The sequence below is a fragment of the Setaria italica genome, chromosome IX (assembly GCF_000263155.2).
Source record: "Setaria italica strain Yugu1 chromosome IX, Setaria_italica_v2.0, whole genome shotgun sequence".
NCBI lineage: Eukaryota > Viridiplantae > Streptophyta > Magnoliopsida > Poales > Poaceae > Setaria > Setaria italica.
Genome location: NC_028458.1, coordinates 13,780,312 through 13,793,743, shown reverse-complemented (window position 1 = coordinate 13,793,743; position 13,432 = coordinate 13,780,312). Strand labels below are relative to the sequence as shown.

The 13,432-nt window shown below is 50.8% G+C and overlaps 1 protein-coding gene across 1 annotated transcript; it reads right to left on the bottom strand.

Moving 5' to 3' along the window:
- Positions 1 to 795: 795 nt before the first annotated feature.
- On the bottom strand, positions 796 to 5,436 carry LOC101768250 (aquaporin NIP3-1). Its single transcript, XM_004982564.4, has 4 exons — positions 4,457 to 5,436; positions 1,595 to 2,020; positions 1,451 to 1,512; positions 796 to 1,358 (listed from the first exon to the last, which is right to left on the bottom strand). The coding sequence occupies exons 1-4, from the start codon at positions 4,670 to 4,672 to the stop codon at positions 1,163 to 1,165; spliced, it is 900 nt and encodes a 299-aa protein (XP_004982621.1). The 5' UTR covers positions 4,673 to 5,436; the 3' UTR covers positions 796 to 1,162.
- Between the last annotated feature and the right edge of the window lie 7,996 nt (positions 5,437 to 13,432).

Below are 13,432 nucleotides of genomic sequence, written 5' to 3'. Positions count from 1 at the left end.
ATTCACATTGTGTTTGGTACAGCACAGAACATCTTTTTAATAGCTAGTCTAAAGTCTAAGAGGGGGGGGGGGGCAAGCACAATTTAATGATATTGACAGGAGCTGCAACTATTTGTTAGGCAATTTGGCTCACAAGAAATAATACCGTGTTTAATCATTGCAGACTAAAAAAAATTCAGGTTCTATTCAGGAGGACACACTGGCAACGATTCAGGGCTCTGTTGCAGCACATTGATGACCGGAGAGTTTTTCACGTGTCTTACGCTCATTAGTTTCTTATCCTTCCCTTCCTCTTTTGATGTGAAGGTGCACATCACTCATAGAACAAATTTTAGCTCCTGCCACATCGAATGTTTGGACACTAATTAGGAGTATTAAACATAGGCTAATTACAAAACCAATTTCACAACCCCTAGGCTAAATCGCGAGATGAATCTACTAAGCCTAATTAGTCCATGATTTGGGTGCTACAGTAAACATTCGCTAATGATGGATTAATTAGGCTTAATAGATTCATCTTGCGATTTAGCCTAGGGGTTCTACAATTAGTTTTGTAATTAGTTCATGTTTAGTCCTTCTAATTAGCATCCGAATATTCGATATGACATGGACTAAACTTTAGCTTCAGCATCCAAACACCCTCTAAATTGGAGTTAGTTTCTCTCCACCTTCCATTGGTGAACGCACATTCTTTGAGGCCTAAATTTGAAAGAATATATGAAACTTTCCCAAAGGGCGAGGAGCATGACGCCGGAAAGCAAAACAAATCATGCGACAATTTGATCGCTCGGCAAGTCTTGACAAATTTATCACACATCCAGATGCCCGTCAGCCGGCGCATCGGCGTGGCTTTTATTCCGACACGATCACCGATCGCATCAAAATCGAACCCGAGAGATTGTTCAAAACGCATACACGACTCTTGACGACTCAGAGTAATCCACGACACAGACCACACAAATTCAAAGCACTGGACGCACGCCGGCCGGCCGTTCTGGACGAAGCAAAACGGCCGGGGCTTATTGTTACACGGTACACGTACCAACTTGACACTGACACGGAACGAACGTACCACGGACACGATCGACGTGGCTGCAAGCCTGCAAGTACGTACGTGGAGGGGACGGCGACACGGCCGGACAATGCTCGACCGATCGCGTCGTCAGCGGCGGAAGCTGCGCTGCGTCCGCGGTGTCTCGCCGTTCTCGTCCCTGAGCTTCACGGCGGTGTACACGCCGGCCCCCGCCACCGCGCCGAGCGTCGGCGCCAGCAAGTAGATCCACAGCTGCCGGTAGTTCCCCGCCGCCACCGCCGGCCCCAGCGTCCTCACCGGGTTCATCGACCCGCCCGTCGTCGGCCTGCAAGCAAATGCCCGCTGATTCTATCAGCCAGAGGCGACACGCGCAGCTCATCATCAGCTCACCATGCATGCCATGTGACGATGGCTTACCCGGCCACGAGGATGTTCAGCGTCACGGCCGCTCCGACCGCGATCCCGGCGAGCTCACCCACCTGCAACAACGAAACCATCTATCAGGTCCGATCGAATCGGATCAGCACCAACAGGCATCCGAGAGCGGTCGAGATCGCGTACAGCGCGGGTGTCGGTGGCGACGGCAGTGACGACGAAGAGGAGGTTGAAGGTGATGATGAACTCGGTGAAGAACGCCTGGGCGGTGGAGATGGTGACGTCCGGCACGGTGACCCCGCCGGAGAGGAAGGGGTGGAAGACGCCCTTGAGCGCGAAGCTGGCGCAGATGGAGCCGAGCACCTGGACGGACACGTAGGCGGGCACCTGGAGCCAGGGGAAGTGGCGCAGCGCGGCGAAGGCGATGGTGAGGGACGGGTTGAGGTGGGCGCCCGAGATGTGGCCCGTCGACAGGATGATGATGGTCACCGCCAGCCCCGCGCACGCCGCGTTCCCGAACGGGCTGATCACGCCGCCGTACTTCTGGTTCACGATCGGCGCCGCCGTCGCGAAGAAGATGAGGATGAACGTGCCCATGAACTCCGCGCCCAGCTGCAATCAAAACGCACGCACGCACCAGTCGATTGCTGTCAGCTACAGGAGTTGTGCTACATTATCGTTTCCAATCAATGATCTTTTCCACCAACTTTTATCTGAAATTCAGAACAACATGCAGAACCGCGTATGATTGCAAACGACGAAATCAGCAAAAAAGGACGCCGGAACGTCCGGCATTCAGAGCTTCAAATGACAGCATGTCGTTGTTTTCCATCAACCAATAATCGCATGCCAAAATCCAATTGAACACCACAGTCCACAGTGCTATCATTCATTCATTCAGCCGCACCTCCTTTTTTTTTTCAGAAACTGCATGCGTCGCCGTGGGCCAATAATTCAGTGATGATCGTATCAACCCAACGACAGATTGGACGGACGTGACCGGCGGGAGAGCCAAAACCAGGCAACCACTCTCGTCACGGACGCCTGGAGCATCGTCCGGTCAACTTGAGTTTCTGCATTGGAGAATGGAGATAGAGGCCTTTCTGTTGGGTCACGTCACGTCCGAGCAACCTTATCACGAAATGATTGTACTTGGCCACCATTTCCTCTGGTTGGAAATACACTGTAGCTTCTTGTCTGATCGATCGACAATGCTATTAGGCTCGTGTGTTTTCAAACTAAAGATGACGGACACGACGGGCTACGATCTAGTACAATTCTTGCTCATATGGAGCTTTTGTTTAATTTTGAAGTACGGGAACTAGACCTCGCTTTGTCAAGGCTCATGACACATCACCTTTGGACTACAGAGAGAAGAATGGGATTGCTCTTGGAAGATGGATCTGATGAGATCTGACAATCAATTAAGAAGGAAAAAGTTTTACGATACACAGTGCCAAAAAAAAAAACAGGCAAACGAATACGTGCTGGGTCAGCAAAAATTTATTTGTCCTGGAAAACTAAAAGTTTCGGATTTCACACGCAAGAACTTATATATTCATCACATGAAAAATCATTGATAGATTTGACATCTGAACACCTTATTACTAGTATATTTGATTGAGTACTTTAAAAAATTGGCCTGTCCTAGTGTCCTTATGTTTTTGTTATAGACTTCAACTCAAACTTCTCCGCAATTCACTGCTTCAAAAAAATGTTGGATCCACTACAAACTTTAAACAAGTATATCGTTTCCCGGAATTGGTTAACCGGAGAATGCAGATGCATGAAAGAAGCTGAATGGTGGCTGGTTAGGGGACATGATATGATGTGGACCCGCACGCAGCCTTCGTCGCAGGGTGGGCGCCGCCGAGCCAAGCCAAAAAATCCAGCAACTTGGTGTACTTCTAGTTCTAGGCTCAGAAAACCGTGACGCAGTCTGCAGGTGGCTTGGAGACAAGGCCATTACCCACGAGCCAAACTATGCTATACTTTTTTCTTATGCAGCAAATCATGATACCTGTCGATTGCAAAGCATGCTAGTTTAGGTGGTGAATATTAGTAAACGAAATATTCAAGATTTTTTGCCTTTCGGAGCAAGATTCCTTGATGCTTGAACACATTTCACACCCTGACACAGCCTGCCTCTGCATCTGACCGTAGGGAGTGGTTGGTGTACTGGCAGCCTGCACCGGATCCAACGTTCTGATGCCTCTTCACCCTTCGTTTATAGCTAGCTTGCTAGTATATTGATTCCAAAGAAAATACTAACTGGTTTGCAAAGTTTTATCTTACTATACTACTACGTGGTAGAAGCATCACCACCACTTCACCGATCGACTGAAACTGAAACCATCGTTAGTGGTGATGGTGCTCTTTTGTCTCATTGCTAGGTTAATCAATTATTAAGTTTAGAAGCTACGGTAGCTAGATGCAAATAATCAACTGTTTGCTTTCGAAAAAAAAAATAAAAATCGAGTGTTTGCAATCTAGAGGAAGGATCAATATGGTGCTAAAAAAGAATCAGGATTATCTGCATGATTGATCCTTCTTCAGTTCTTCTAGAATGCAAATTTCAAATGAATAGTTCGTAGGCATCGTATATAAGATCACGCAAGCAAATTATCAGGAACTGGAAACAGGCACCCAAAAAAAAAAACAGTCAGCAGCTGGTGACATGGATCGCCGACATTTTTCTTTAACAAGTAGTACTGCCAGAGAAGCGTTGTTGGTACAGGCTTGCAGACACATGACTTTTGTAACGTAGCATTGACCTAATGCAGTATAAAATGTGGGGATCCATGTCTGTACCTCCAGTACTAATAACCAGCATAATGAACGCAGAAAACATCATCGAACAGAAACTTCAAAGATCAGACGCTTAGAAACATCAACAAAATAAACCGCGCACAAATAAAAATACCGCGCAGAGAAATGCAACGGCCATTAGTGGCCCTCTCAAGTCTCAAGGAGAGGGAGAGGGCGAGGAGGCGGAGGTGAAAAATGAGCAATGGGCACGTGCGGGGGGCATGTGCATGGGTGGCGTACCTTGCGGGTGAGCGAGACGTCCGGCGCGGGGATCTCGACGACGCAGGTGTGCGTGGCCAGCCCCCACCCCTCCACCGCCGGCAGGCACCTGCACCGCGGCATCGACTTGCGCTCGTACGACAGCGAGTCCACCCGCGGCCCGCCGGAGAACAGCGGCGCTGGCGTGCCCGGCGTCGCCGGCGCCGACCCGTTCGGCGGCGTCGACCCCGGCTCCATCACTGACGACCTCGAGGGAGCTCTAGCTGTTTCCTCTCTTTCTCTCTTCCTCTCACTCTCAAACACACACTGTTTTTTTGGGTTTTTTTAGACTACTGGCCGAGCAGCAGAAATGGGAGACGACGGGCTACTAATTACATGATTTGATGGTTTTTGCAGGGGTAATGCTACGACAATGGCCGGATTGGCTCCAGCAGGATCGCTGGACCGCGACTGCTGATGGACTCGGCTGCTGCTAAAGATATATGCTGGATTTTCTTCCTACTGCTACTTTTTTTTGTTTTTTTTTCAGCTGGGCGTGTCAAGCAAAGATAGTGGCGAAACTTACATGATCCGGAGGCTTTTGTTGGTTTTGTGCTAAGGAATTAGTGGGGGTGTATCCAGTCTACCAACTTACGCTTTGCTTCGCACCGCCGATGCTTTTGGAGATCTTGAAAGTTGCTTCTTCTTTTTTTGTGATTTTTTGGGGTTGGGTTTGGATTTCGGATAGGGACTGCGTTACATGCTGCAAAGGTTTTTCTCGAGGTTGGGCTAAGGCGTAATGGGTGGGGAAGCGGTGTCCAGTAGGTCTCTCAAAAGAGCAGCATTAACTCTTTATCTAGATTGCTAGAAATGGATGAGCAGAGAGAGACACATGCGGAAGAGCAGCAAGAACTGTGTGCAAGAGATGCAAGAATGGTGGCGAGGTGAGGCGAGGAAGAAGGAGCGAATGGGGCAGGTGGGTGGTGATGGGTTTGGAGGGGGGGAGGCGGTATGGATGTGTGGGGCTGTGTATATAGGCTGCAGACGCACATGAGGGGGATGGATCGAGGTCAATGGCCTCCCTCCACTTGAGGCTGCAGCATCTCCCAACTGCTCTCGAATCATGCAAAATAAAAAAGTTAGGGCCCGGATGCAATGGCGTCATCTTGATTAAGGAGTGCTTGAAGTAGCTTGTTTAAGCCAAGAACCAAGCAAATGGAATCGAAGCTGCCAAGGTCTACTGTTTGGGGGGCCTGGATAAGTTTTTCTTTTAGAAAAAAGTATTCAGAAGGGTCTGAATAATTTGAATGGGAATTCTGAAGGAACTATGGTACCAACCAATGTTGCAAATAGCTGTTAGTTTCGTTGTCTCATCAGAGATTGCTCTCTTCTTGAAAAAGAATTGATACCCGAAAAGTAAAAAAACAATAAGTTTTTGTTGCATAATCCTTCTTACGTTCCAAATTGTACGTCGTTTTATCTAGCGACCTACAACTTGGATCGGACAGATAGAGTATTGATCATGGCTTCGTTCTTTTCCCTGAAGACTTCCCTACGTACCTAGCCTGGGACGAGGAGTCGTATCAGGGCGATTTGAATATGCTGGTGCCTCATTTTTTTGACCAAATCGTTTCATCACCAAGCCTTTGTTTAGTTCACCCCCAACTCCCAACTTTAGCACTATGCAAAAAGAAGATTCCCCATCACATCAAACTTGCGGTACATGCATGGAGTACTAAATGTAAACGAAATTAAAAACTAATTGCACAGTTTTGTTGTACTTTGCGAGACGAATCTTTTGAGCCTAATTAGTCAATGTTTGGATAATAATTCACAAATACAAACGAAACGCTACAGTGTGCTACAGTGCTGTAACAGTAATTTGGCACCTCCAAACTTTGGCAACTAAACAAGGCCCAATTCACTATTGTATTAGTTCAGGGACTCATCATTGCACTCTGATTAATTTGGAACCCGCGTCCAGTGAAGCCCCCGTGCTAAAATATTTGGCGCATGTGCAATCTGATCGATGCTGCAATGGAAGATGCATGACACTTATTTTTCTGGAAAGAAAACTGAAGGTGATCTCATGCAGATGCGCAAAGTAGCAGGAGCAGGAAGCGAGAACAAGCCCATCCGAAGATTCCGAGCATAGGGGTACGTGTAAAATTGCGTTTGTCAGGCTGTCGATCGATCAGCAGGCACCTGATTAGGGCTGTCAACGAGCCGAGCTCGAGCGAGCTTGGAACCTCAAGCTCGAGCTTGACTAAACATCGAGCTGAGCTCGAGCCGAGCCTAAAATCTGTCCGAGCTTGTGATGAAGCTCGAGCTCGGCTGCTCGAGTAGGATCGACCTCGGCTCGAACAGGCTCGCTTCATGGAAGAAAATGAGAAAGCGTTGACCTTGCAGGCGGAGAACAGCAGTCCACTGCTTGGCTACTTGCGCCGTGGTGGTCTACAGCTACACAAATGAGTGTACACTGACCTACAGCTACACAAATGAGTGTACGCTGACAGGAAGGATAAAATCGCTGGGCCTCTTCCTCTCATTTATGACTGCACTGTTGGCCTGAGCATCACGTGGAGGATCAGAGGGAGTTGGCATTGCGCTGCGGTTGGCCCAACGGGAAACAGCACTATAGCGCACACACGTATATATGAGGGCTGTATAGGGGGTGTTTGGATACGAGGTGTTAAACTTTAACAGTGTCACATCGGATGTTCGGATACTAATTAGGTGCACTAAACATGAGCTAATTATAAAACTAATTGCAGAACCCTGTGCTAATTTGCGAGACGAATCTATTAAGCCTAATTAATCCATCATTAGCAAATGGTTACTGTAGCACCACATTGTCAAATCATGGACTAATTAGGCTTAATAGATTCGTCTCGCGAATTATACTCCATCTGTGCAATTAGTTTTGTAATTAACCTATGTTTAATACTCCTAATTAGCATCCAAACATCCGATGTGATAGGTGTTAAACTTTAACAGGGTGTTCCCAAACACCCCCATAATGAAGCTCGTCGAAGGCTCGAGCTCGGCTCGCCAAAGCTCGCGAGCTTTTGTGTAAGCTCGAGCTCGGCTCGTTTCGCAGCCGAGCTGATCTCGAATCAAGCTTATAGCGGGCCGAGTTCGAATAGCTCGCGAGCCTCGAGGTTTTTTGACAGCCCTACACCTGATCTTAGTGTTCTAGCATGTAGAAATACTGCCATCTGCGAAGCGTGTGGCCCGCATGTCGGTGACTGTTCGCGTCAGTGGATTATTCGCAGGATCTTCGGAGGTCCGATGGAATGGAACATTTAATGCAGATCGAGCTTCCCTGTTGCTACACGATCTGGGCCATGTTTAGTTTCCCTAAAATTCCAACTTTGGCACTATGCAAAAAGAAGATTCCCCGTCACATCAAACTTGCGGTACATGCATGGAGTACTAAATGTAGACGAAATCAAAAACTAATTGCACAGTTTTGTTGTACTTTGCGAGACGAATCTTTTGAGTCTAATTAGTCAATATTTGGACAATAATTTACAAATACAAACGAAATGCTACAGTTGCGCATTTATAATAAACTTTCAATTTTGGCACTCCCAAATTGGGAACTAAACAAGACCCTGAGCTCCGTGTTCATGGGCTGTGAAATCTCGACTCTGATGCGTCCTCTTCCTCTCTACAGTGAACCTGAGCGCCGGTAGTACAGTGACAGCATCGTTTTGGTCAGTGCCGTTACGTCCAGCTCCGACAAGTTGCCCGGAGATTTTCAGCCCCCACTGTGCGTTCCACTTGATCGCGTCCTTTTTTGCTCTTTTCGCGCCGTTCGCCCGTTCCCTATCCGAGTGCGGTGTTGCGGGAGGACTGTACGTGCACCGATCCAATGCTACTTGCTAGCCAAGTGTGCGTGGTTCTGAACTTGTCTGTGGTCAGCTCGAACCCTGTGTCTGTGACTGTGTGTGCACACATTGTCCACATGTTCAGTTCACACTTCAGGCCGGCGCCGATCGATAAGACTAGCTGCTGCGGCCGTGTTGCAGAGCTGATCGATCGTACACACACGTCGCGTGCACCTCCTGTGGTCTCGATCCAAAGGCACGTGATTGATTGGAGCTTTGATGAGCCAGGCATCAGCGCTTCGAGCGGAAACCTAGGTTAGCTGCTAACACGGGCACTAGAAAAAAGGATTATGCCTAGAACGTGGACGAACAGTTTGCCCCACTGGTAGGATCCGCGCTTTACACTCCACGCCGAGCAACCGAGCGCCTCCGGCTCCGGGGGAAGTTCAGTGAACCGGAGCATCTTGGCCGATCGACCTGCCGTCTGCGGAAACCGAACCAAAGAAAAGCTCCTTCTAAAGCAGGAGCAGTTAGCACCTCTAAACAAACATAGTAGATGCGATACGAGGTGGGCTTTCCTGATCGTGCGCACTTAAGGAAGAAGATGGTCGTGCCCGACAGTTCTTGGACGGCGAAGTTTTGAGTGGATTGCAGAGATGATCGCGTCGGCGTCGCCGGCGGCTCCGGCTCCCGTCGCGGCGGCACGTTGGGGACGATGCCTTGCCCGCCTTGGTTGCCTTGACCCGCTTTGAGACGGTAGGCACTAGGCAGGAGCAGGATCGTCCATGCTGCAAGTGACTCTGACAGGATCACAGCGGTTACCGAAGGAGGTAGGATGGACAGATTCCCGCTTCCATGCGAGCTCTGACGATGTGTTTGCCGTGACGAGCGAACAAAGGTTGCAAAGCTCTCAGCTACTACACGCCCTTACGTGCGCTCGTCTGGCTAATGGTACTGTAGAAGTAGGTGGCCTTGCCGCTTTTGTCACCGGCACAGCACGGATCGGTACTGTTACGGCAGCAGGCACGGATGGACGAAAGAAGCCAGTGTTCTGTTCTCTTCTGTTCTGCAGCAGCAGGGGCAGGGCCTGCAGCGGCTCGGGCACTTTTGTTCTAGGCCATCAGTCCCACGCCGAGAAGGGATCCCTGAGGCCCCGCTTCCTTTACCCCGTCGGTAGGTTTCGTTTCAATTCAGCCCTGACGGATTTGACCGCTCGCCAACTCACCACCGATAGTCAAAGATGATGGAAATCAAGCGATCGCTTTCTCCCCCCCCCCCTGCCTCTGCCTGGAGAACGAACGAACGAACGAGACGAATGATCCGCGCGTCAGGCCTGATGAGTGGATGGCTGGCATGCCAAGGCCGCGCTGCGTGCGCCCGGGAGGGGCCCCGGCCCGGGCTGACGCGGACGTGAAGTGTGTGGCGCGCAGGGGGCCGAGGGCGCGTTCCTTCCAGGCCGTCCGCTGCGATCCGCCCGCGTGGGGGGCAGGGGAATGATGGACCATCAGTTTCAGATGCCAAGCGAACAATCGAGCACGGGGACTCGGGGAGGCTTGGGGGGTTGGCCCCCCGCTCTGCTCGCCCTGTTTTTCGGCAGGGGAAAAGGCGCCACGCCACTTTCCCCTGGCGCCAGCGCCACCGCGAGCGGATCGGGCGGAGCAGGTGCGGTGGCCATGGACACGGAGACGGCGATCTAGCGCGGTCGTCGTCACAGGCTCGCCGAGGCCACATCAGATGTAATATAATGGCGACGCGGTTGCTATATCTTTCTTTGTTTGGAGGCAAGGAGCATGGCGTAATTGTTCTTCAATCTGTCGCGCGGTCTTCTCTGCTTAGGCCGCTCCTGTTCGGCGGTAGGACGGCGTCAGGACAAGAACTGAGCTGCTAACACTGCATGGCGATCTGATCTCATACAAGATCGGTCGAGGTCATTAAGAAAAGGGCCGCGCCTGCTTTAGCCCTTTCTCAGCACCCGTCAAATGTCCGACGGCGACGGATCTAGCAGGCCGCCTGGCGAAAAGCGCGCCGGCGATGCCAGCCACCCGAAAGTCGCCGGTAAAGGGGGAATAATAACAAGAGGTCCTCGATCGTCAATTGTCATCGGCAATCTTCTTCGTCGGGCCAATGATGCCCATGGGAGAAAGGAAAAGCGGGAGAGAATTTGTGCTCGTCGTGGGGGCCAGGTCCAACAGGGCCCAAGACGGTAGCGGGGCCAGCCAGATGCTTGATCGCCGCAGCGATCAGGCGACACGGGCAGGCCATGGTGTATCGATTTGTCACCGGGAGACACATCACACATGGAATGTGCTGCGGTTGTAGAATGATCATTTGATCGATAGCGCTGCACACGATTGCTTGATTAGGATATTCTAGGTGCTAATTATCCAGGTTAAGGAGAGCAGAAGCGGTAGGTGAGAGCTTTGAACATGTGCAGGCAGCAGGCCTAACGATTTGCTGACGAGAAGATTCACACGGAACAAGACAGCGCCTGCACTTTTTTCATGGGACGGAGCGCGCGGGCAGGTGATGAGACGGCTGGTGCGGCCACTGTGCGCGGCGACCTCGAGCGGGGGAGGCTAAAAACGCGAGCACAGTGGCAATGCGGCATTTCCCGAAGCCTGATATAGTAAAAGCACCAGCACCTGCTAGCTGCCTGTGCGTGCAGGCCTGGGCCAGGAATAATGGATGTAAAGAGGCATGGATCGATCATTCAGCTGAGCTGATCGAGCAGAGCACCACGGGGCATCTGTTCCTGGCAGCTCGATCAGGATTCAGGCACACATGCGCTGCCGCACCACGCAGCACATCATGGACACCGGAACTGGCATGAGTACGTGACAGCACCAAAGCGAAGAAACTTGAGGCGGGGAAGGAGGCCGGCGGGCATCGCTTGGAGGTGAGCAAAAGCGAGATAGCTCGGGCCCGGCCATGGAGCGGAGCGACGCTGGCCTCTGGATTTCCCTTTTCCTCGCCATTGGTCACCGCCGCCCGGCCTTTTTGCTCTCTTTGGCTTTCGGCGATCACGCTTGCGGCGGCAGATATGAGATACTTGACATGATCATCGCGCGGCGCGGTAGTGGGAGACAGGGGGGGAGGGGAGAGTACTGCACGGCTCCGCCAGGGACAGGGGCTGCTACTGGCCGTGGCTGTGGTGTTCGAGAATCGAGAGGAGCGACCGCGCGCACGCGCGCGCTGCCGAAGACGTGATCGCGGGCTGTACGCCACTCGTAAATTCGCGGTTCGTTCCACGGCGCAAGCCCGTCGTCTCGGCCGGGCCGGCTGCCGACAAATCCGTTCTGGGTGAGATCGATCACGTCGCCGCCGGTCAAATCGCGATCGCAGTAGCCTAGTCGTCCTAGCGTGATCGAGCGGAACGAGCCGAGCGCGCAAAGATGGGGCGACACTGAAACGACGGAACCGCGCGAAAGGCCACCCGGCCGGCCCACGGCCGGCGCCTGGCCTAGCTAGCTTAGCTACGGCTGCCGGCTCGTCGCTTTGCTGCATACGCACGCGTGGCCGTTGCCGGCCGGCTAGCTTGCTTCGGCCGCACTTCGGCGTCAGGCGTGGCGACGTGACGCCGGGTCGAATCGAGCCCGCCCGCGCCGGGCGGCGAGCTAGAGCCGTAGAGCGTAGCTAAGCTAGGCCGGAGCCGGCAGGGGAAGGCATCATCGCCAGCCGCTGCTTTACCCTACGTGATCGTGAAGCTTCTTCAGTTCGCTCCGGATCACCGGACGGGGTGATTTGATTTGATGCGAGCCAAGAGATTGCACTGTTTTACCGCGGTTGGCGAATGGGGCCCGGCGGCCAGCGGAGAATCATCATGCGGGTTTGAAAGGCAACGAGGGTGTGGTCGTGTAAAACTCTGCAATGCCGGCGACCAATTGGAACGTGCTGGTCGGACACTGCTGTCGATCGGCGATCATGGCGGCGGTGGAATGTTGCTGATCTTGCCGGTCAAGTTGTCTGAACTTGTGAGGCCACCAGCCAGTCACCGGGGGGGGGGGGGAGGGGGGGGGTAGTGAACAGTAACGTAGGAGTACTTGGTATCTTGAACTTTTCACTTTGTCCATTTAAAAAAAATCACTTTGTACGACAGGAACCAACAAACAGATGATATTAGGGGGTGTTTGGATACAAGGCGCTAAACTTTAACAGTGTCACATCGGATGTTCGGATGCTAATTAGGAGAACTAAACATGAGCTAATTATAAAACTAATTGCAGAACCCTATGCTAATTTGCGAGATGAATCTATTAAGCCTAATTAATCCATCATTAGCAAATGGTTACTGTAGCCCCACATTGTCAAATCATGGACTAATTAGGCTTAACAGATTCGTCTCGTGAATTACACTCCATCTGTGCAATTAGTTTTGTAATTAGCCTATATTTAATACTCCTAATTAGCATCCAAACATCCGATGTGACGGGTGTTAAATTTTAACACCCTATTGCCAAACAGCCCCTTAGATTTGGAGAAAGGCACGATAAACCGGGAAAATGCGTGCCGCGTGCGTATATATATATACCACCAGGCAGCGCAACGGTCGCCTATGGGCGCAACCTAAGTCTTGTTCAGTTACCCTAAAATTTCAACTTTGGCACTATGTAAAAAGAAAATTTCCCATCACATCAAACTTACGGTACATGCATGGAGTACTGAATGTAGACGAAATCAAAAATTAATTGCACAGTTTGGTTATACTTTGCGAGACGAATCTTTTGAGCCTAATTAGTCAATATTTGGATAATAATTCACAAATACAAACAAAACGCTACAGTATGCTACAGCCCCTGATTTCTGCGGTGGGCCTATTGGACCAGGTAGCTAGGCTTTTCATGATGCCCGGTCTATTATGTGGAGATGCATGGGCCTTTAGGGAGAAGGCGTTTAGCACGGCCCAAATAGTAATAAATCTCGATCTGGCCTCCGGCGACTGGCGTCCAAACGAACACGGCTAGAGGCCTTCGAGAAAATGCAAAGTGGGTCTAAATGTTTCCAATATATCCTAATATCACTTTCATCGTTATTGAAAAAGTTGCTTTTGCAAGCTTCTAATAATTTCATCCCAATCCAACTACCATATTAGGAGAGTCACAACTTGTCATTTATCTAGTGAGAATGGGGGGTGAATTATTAGGCTGTTCCAATAATTATTGAAAAAATGGAAAGGTAAAAGGAGATT

Excerpts from the sequence above, each read along its gene's own strand:
- LOC101768250 (XM_004982564.4), bottom strand. The coding sequence starts at position 4,672 with ATGGAGCCGGGGTCGACGCCGCCGAACGGGTCGGCGCCGGCGACGCCG. Across the intron at positions 2,021-4,456 it reads ACGTCTCGCTCACCCGCAAG|CTGGGCGCGGAGTTCATGGG; the intron begins GTACGCCACCCA and ends TTTTGATTGCAG. Across the intron at positions 1,359-1,450 it reads CTGAACATCCTCGTGGCCGG|GCCGACGACGGGCGGGTCGA; the intron begins GTAAGCCATCGT and ends ATTTGCTTGCAG.